This window comes from Bidens hawaiensis, unplaced genomic scaffold (assembly GCF_021521415.1).
Source record: "Bidens hawaiensis isolate Kalapana, Puna unplaced genomic scaffold, B.hawaiensis_p1.1 tig00035913_1, whole genome shotgun sequence".
NCBI classification, from domain to species: domain Eukaryota; kingdom Viridiplantae; phylum Streptophyta; class Magnoliopsida; order Asterales; family Asteraceae; genus Bidens; species Bidens hawaiensis.
The window spans coordinates 12,948-20,292 of record NW_027496252.1 but is presented as its reverse complement, the minus strand read 5'-3'; the positions used below and the strand labels follow the sequence as shown (position 1 = coordinate 20,292).

At 28.2% G+C, this 7,345-nt stretch overlaps 1 protein-coding gene across 1 annotated transcript; it reads right to left on the bottom strand.

The window, feature by feature from the left end:
• Nucleotides 1–769: 769 nt before the first annotated feature.
• Nucleotides 770–1,930, bottom strand: LOC143587881 (replication protein A 70 kDa DNA-binding subunit C-like). The gene is made up of 5 exons (XM_077069046.1): nucleotides 1,910–1,930; nucleotides 1,542–1,809; nucleotides 1,027–1,108; nucleotides 822–949; nucleotides 770–774 (listed from the first exon to the last, which is right to left on the bottom strand). The coding sequence occupies exons 1-5, from the start codon at nucleotides 1,928–1,930 to the stop codon at nucleotides 770–772; spliced, it is 504 nt and encodes a 167-aa protein (XP_076925161.1).
• Between the last annotated feature and the right edge of the window lie 5,415 nt (nucleotides 1,931–7,345).

The following is a 7,345-nucleotide window of genomic DNA, read 5'->3' as shown; positions in this document are numbered from 1 at the left end:
AGATTAATACGATACCTACATATTCGTTCATATATTTGTTTCAGTAAAAACAATTAAAAATGTTGCATAAGATAACTATGTAAGTAATTTAACAACAATATTAACATATAAAATATAAAAACCTGGGTACAGCCTCAACAATAGCATTGTTACACTTTCCCTTACAAAAATACTTTGCTTGAAACAGACTCATTACTCCCTCAACCCCACCATCATTGTTAACATGATTTTTGACTGCCTTGGTGCACACCTTGCAACTCACATAATACCATTGTGTATATTTGGACATGGGAAGAATTTTTCCACAAATAATAACTTGCTTAGGCTGTAAAAACATAAATATATATATAAACATATATACATATTAGTAGTGAAGTATAATCTTAAAAGAAAACAACTTAAATTACCCTATGAAATTCTTCAAGTTCAATGATATGATTGAACTCGGTAGACTTGAGAAACTCCTCGCGTAATGGAACACGAACAGCTGGTGCAGAAAGACGGCTACTTGATGAAGATCCAGAAGGCATGGAATCAAGATAGCTAATACGAAACAAAAAACAGATTTTGTAAATGTGAAATAAATTTAAAAAATAGGTAATACAAAACAATTGGAAAGAAACAGAACCTCCTCTTGAATTCGTTGATTTCACGTATGTCTAAGATGTACTTCGTTGAAGTACATCTTACTAACATTAATTGAATTGGAAAGACAAGGACGACCTTGAAATTAACATACATTAAAAGTAGTTAAATATATAATAATTTTTTAAGCTATATAAATTTAAAATAATCAATAAGAAGAAATAAATATATCAAACCTTCATAAACCTTGTATAAGCCAAATTGTAATACAACCACTACAGGGGCTTGATCAGGATTTGCAAGAATATAAGTTGACATATCAACCGCGTATGATCCCCATAGAGTTAAAAGTAATTCCTTGTTGCTTTTGAAACATGTAAGCAAGTAAACATCATTTGCAAAATTAACTTATAACTTAAAATAAAATAAAAGTTAAGTTACCTCAAGCCCTTTAACCTTAGATACATCTTCTTGGTTTCAACACCATTAGATTTTGTAATGTCCTCAATTGGTGGATAATTAGCTACAACACCAATTACATTTATATTGCAAAAAAAAAACATTAAAAATAAGTGATGATAATTAAAAATATAATTTTTATATAATACTTATTAAAACATAGATGCTGGTCATTTTCTTTACACAAAGAGATATTCTTTATTTTATTGTATTAATAGATATTTAATATAAAAATTATTATGTAACATATACTTTCAAACAATGGTGTACGAACAGAAAGTGACAATTTTTTTTAATATAGTAACATTAGCTATTATACTAATGAATATGGAAACAAATAACATATTATAAATGGCATTGGTCAACTAATAAAATGAATATAATTGTGATTACAATTATTTGTGTTGGTGGCAAGATATAACAAAAAAAATAACTTGAACTAAGACATGAAACTGTAATTTATAAGACAAAGCATTATAATGTAACATAATACTTACCAACAATCGTGCCGGTTTTAGTAAACTTTGCAATAAGTGAATCAATGTTATGAAACTTGAATCCGTGTAAATCACCACCAAAATCCTCACAGGGTGTAACAGTTGACTTCAAAAAGAGATTGACTTTTTTTTCATTATCAACATACTTGTAGTTAGAACTATAGTTACCAACAGAAACATTCTTTATAATATAACACATATCTTCGGATATATATCTCTCGAATTTGTATATAAATTTTTTTAATATACTTCTATGAACCATGTTTCCCTGATAATTGAAAAGGATAAAAACTTCAACATGTTAAAAAAAGCAATATAAATGGAAATATCTATAAAAGTAATAAATATAGACACATAACATGTCATACCTCTTCATCAATTAATATCATGTCTTTGGAGATGATTTGGTCAAGCTTATCCCAATCATGATTATCCCAAAATTGGAGTACTCAAACTTTGATGATAGGTTTTCTCATCATTTGTTCAAGTTCTTACTTTCTGTTTTATAATTATGAATCAAAATTGCTATCTATTTATTAATGTTGATTTTCATCTTTATTTTATTTTGAACATATTGGTTTGATATTTTGGGATAATCGTTTGCTATCTACTGATTATGTTTCACCAGTGCTACGCATAAAACCTTAGCTGCTTTAATTTATTATTCTTACAATGTTCCCTATGCATATGCTCACTATAGCAATCTTCTCAATAACTAATGGATGAAAATTTGCTTACATTTGTATGCAAAGAGATTATTATTATTATTATTATTATTATTATTATTATTATTATTATCTTCTGCTCAATTTTGTAGAACTCTTAAGTGTTGTATAGAAACTTTTTGTTTTTACATATTTGCAAATTGTAAATATAAAATTTCTTGTAGTAGTATAGATGGAATACATTTCGACATAAATTATGTATATTATGCTAAAATTAATCTTTATTTTTTACTATTTGGATTAACCCGTGTATTACATGGGTTCTAAAGCTAGTGAATAATATTTAAAGCAACGATGCATACAACAGTTGACACAACTTCATTATCATTACCTATGATATAACAAATTAATAATACATGTCTAAAGTAAGAATTATAAGTTTTTAAATGCCTAGATATTTTGCAATTAAAAATTGTATAAAATGAATATAAGAAAGTACCTAGCTTCCATGGCTTGAGAGGTATTTCTTGCTTGAGAACTCATACAACATACAACAGGAGTATAGGAGTGAAAAGATGGTTTGAAAGAAGATGGAATATGGCTGGTAAATATAGAGTTATGAACCTGATAAAATAAAGACAATTCGGGTATATGAAACAAAGCAAGAGGAATTATCTTTGTTGGTAAAAAAGTTGGATGTGTGTTTTATGAAAGAATGAAATATGCAGGTTTTGTCTTTATAGTTGACTCAATTTAAAACCAATTTTAGTAAGGCAGAAAAGGTAAAAAATGGTTTGATGTATTGGGTATAGGATTTGATACCTATATGGTGTATAATATAGAAATACACAATTTTTAAAATTTTAAGGTTGATTATACATAAAATTATAGGTTTTCATATCTTTAATGATGTGATGAATATTTTAAACAACTAAAAACCAGAAATATAGGTTTCCATATCTTCAGTTAATTATATAAATCAAAATTTAATGCTTGATATTAAGGTTTAAAACTAATAAGTATAGTTTTCTAGATTTTTAGCTAAAACTTATAACAGTTTCTAAATTTAATGTTTAAAATCGGAATTAAAGGCTTCCAGAGTTTTAGGTAAAGCTAATAATGGTTTTAATGCTTAAAATATTAAAATTTCAGCTATATTTATAAATAATAAAGATAGAAATATTATAGAGATTTACACATTATAAATAAGGTGTCAATCTTGATAAAGGTTATAACTGTTTTTTTAATAAAACTTTTGAGTTTTGTGAATGAATTCAAGATGGAGGTTTTGTCTTTATAGTTGGCCCATAAATAAATAAGTATTTTATTATTGAAATAGTTTGAAATCAGTTCAAGTAATGCTGAAAAAGTAAATATGGTTTCAGGCATTGGGTATAGGATTTGATACTTGTTTGGTGCAAAGTATTGAAATACATAAATTTTTAACTTTAAAGCTTGGTTATACATAAAAATATAGGTTTCCATATCTTCACTTATGTGATCAATAGTTTAAAAAACTAAAAACCGGAATTATAGGTTTTCAGATCTTCAATCAATTAAAAAAATCAAAATTTAACACTTGATATGAATAGTTTAAAACTAATAATGATAGCATTCCAGATTTTTAGCTAACTTATAATGGTTTCCAAATTTATCGTTTTTAGGTAAAACTAATAACTGTTTTAATGTTTAAAATATTTAACATTAAGAAAATTTATGCTATATTTATAAAATGTTATAAATATAGAAATATGCATTCATCAATAGATAATTTGTCACATATATGTACCTGACGGAGAATAAATTACAATAATTTGTTACGAACTTCCCATTTTTGGACTCGAACCAAGTGTGCACGCATTGCTCTATGGACATCACATCGGTTAAGGTAGTCAACGGTTTCATCTTCCACACAAACATCAACCCTAAAAGACACATAATTTAAGATCTTTATAATATTCTATAGGATGTTAAATACTAAAAATGTGTGTTAAAAATACATACTTTCAGTTACATTACTTTTCAAGAAACAAACTAATAAATCAATTCACCAAAATTACTAACAATGAAATTAAATCCAGCAATCTGGGATCAACCAATCATTTAACTAACTATTACTAAAAGAACATACATGTGTAGCTTTTATATCTTTCTTTCATAAAACAAAGTTACAAAGAGCCAAAAGAAAGTTCTAATCTATTCATTAATAAGCATGCGTAAGGTAACGTAAAACGTACTGATCAAGTATTATTATAAGCTATTAAAACAGTTTCAATGGCTCAATTTTACCTCTTTAGAGTGTACGGCTATATGTTAAATTAGATTGGATTTGGTTCAATTTCAAAGTTAAAATGCAATTTTTTAATGTTTACCATATGAACTCAAATAAGATAATCAAATTAGATAATTATTTAGATTTTAAACAGCCATGATTTAATTGAAATCTTTAGTAGCAAATTGGAATCAGTTTTGCTTTATACGTTATATGTTAATGTTAATGTTCATAAAAAGGTATTCAACTTTACTAAATTAAAATCCTTAATTCCATGGGAGTCAAAGAAACTAGATTAGACTAAAACTAAAAACAAACGAACATGTTTGTAATGAACAAATAGCCTAGTTATTCAATAAAAGGGTATTCAACTTGACTAAATTAAACAGGTTTTTGTAATGAACAAAGCAACCAAATCAAATTAACTACTAACCATGATGTGCTGCAATTGGAGAACAAAGATTGATCTAAATCAGCAGCAGCGGGCGTGGAGATGGACGGTATCACACGTGTAATTAGAGAACGAAGTTCTGCAACAATGACGACCTAGGGCTTGTAATAGGTGAGGTGTTGGATGAACAAATTTCAGATCTAAGCAAAAAGTGGATATAAAGAGTGGCTGTCTGTTAGGGTTTGTGTTGTTGAAAGAAGAATATTTTAGCTTTTGATTTTATTTGGGTCGGGTAAATATCCGATACAGAAAATGGGTAAAAGAAAGTGAGGAGTTTGACACGTGGATGAAAAATGGTATTCTTTTATTTTATTTTATTATAGAGTAAGTAGATATCCTCCACCACCGCTAGCCGACCTACTCTAATCCACAACCTTCTACTCCCTTTGCTGTCATCAACATTTCTATCCACTCCGAAGGAACAACTACTTTCCTACTAACGACACCGACTGTTCCTCACTTTACATTGAGGCGATGGTGGTAGCCACGAGGTGGAGGATGGTGGTGGCCGATGAGGGTTATGACTTGCAATTCCAGATGGAGACATGTTGGGGAAGGGGAAGAGATATGGTTAGATTTTTCTATTGAGAGTAGAGAAATTATGGTGGGGTGGGGTCCACTTTTTATTATTCAATTTCTTTATTATAATAGTTAATAATAATATTAATAATATGTAGTTATAAAAAAAGGTTGGAAATTACCTTTTTGTCCTTGTATACTAAGCATCTGGCAAGACTTAACAGAGTTTTTGGATGGTCGTTAGTGTAAAGGAACAAAACCGAGGCTAAAATGCATATAAAGGATAAAGAGTGAAACTCATTTTCAAAAAAGACCTATTCCATAATTTTGAATATTCAAAAGGACAAAATTTGTAATTTTCTCGTTTATGTTATTATGATATGATTATAATGATTTAGTGTATTTTAAAACTTTAAAAAAGTAATGACAAGTTCACCCTCTTTACATTGACAATTTCTAGTTCAAGGTTTTGCTTGATAGGATGCAATCTATGGGAATTAAGCATATCCGTACTCAAAAACTCACTAGGGTTTTCTCACCAAAAATATTGAATATATTATATATAGGAATCCACAAAAATGTTCCAGCACTTGACGTGGAACCAATCCCCAAGTTTGTTTCAATCGATTTTGTATTTATATGTTGGTACCTTAGTTTGTTTTTTCATTTTGGTTGCTTTTATATTATGATTTATTTGGGTTTGATTGGGTGGGAAATTGATTGTTGTGAGTTTTGATGTCATTATTGTTTTCAAGCTTAGTTACAACAGTCTATACAGCTAAGATTAATTTTGAAATAAGTTGTTGGAAGCGGTCGACAACTGGTTAGAAAATTTAGTGAGAAAACCTAACAAAGCTTTCACAAATGAATTTGAGCCGAAACTGGTTTTTTTTTTAAGGAGTATTATAATGGTTCAGGTCAATACAAGCAGGTGTAAAGCTATTATAATCATAATAAGTTTGGATCCCACGGCTGTGCAACTAATACACTCAAGCTGGTGCTTGATGTGAGCACTTATTTTCATTGGTTTTTAAGTTTTTTATTTTTACATTTAGACACCTAATCGTTGATTTATTTATGTTTACATAAGGGTCTTGAAATGATTCATGATTTTCACAGAGATGGTTTTCTTTTCTTCCTTTGTGTGCCTTCCGTCTCTTCCTTAGATCTAATACTCTTTGACTTTTCTTGTGGTCAACTGTGTAATTTCTTTTGTTTAAATATATGTGAATATTCAGTGTACGCTAAACAATTTTGTTTTTATTGTTATATATTTGGTATTCCTTAATGAAAATTAAAACTAATATGATTCGTATAAGAAAAAATTATAATTTTTTTCCTTTTAAATTAGCAAAAGTATGGAATGTGTCCTTTTTGAAATGAGTTTCAGTTTTTATCCTTTATTTTCATGTTTTCCTCTATTTTTGTCCTTTACACTAACGGGTGTTAAGTTTTCAGTTAAGTCACCTCATATACATTCCACATGAGGGCATTTTAGTCGTTTTACCTTTAAAGAACTATTAGTGTAATTAACTAGTTTTTGTAACTTGGTCAAACCATTTTAGAAGGACCATTTATGTTATAATTATTATCTAAATTTGGATAAAAATTAAACTCTAAATCAAATAAAATACACAAAATGTTAAATATTTAAACATTAAATCAAATACGTTATTAAAGTATAAACAACTTCTTAGAGCTATATATTAAAGTTTACCAATAATTTGTTGCAGGCGCTAGATGTATATGGTCCACAAATTTATCAAAAGTTATTAAAAATAATTAAACATTTTGAAACTAATAATGACAAATTAGTAAAATATGCATTTTCAGATAACCTATCATCTTCCTTCTTCACTTATCTTCCCCACCCATTAGTATCAATTTACTCTGTTGC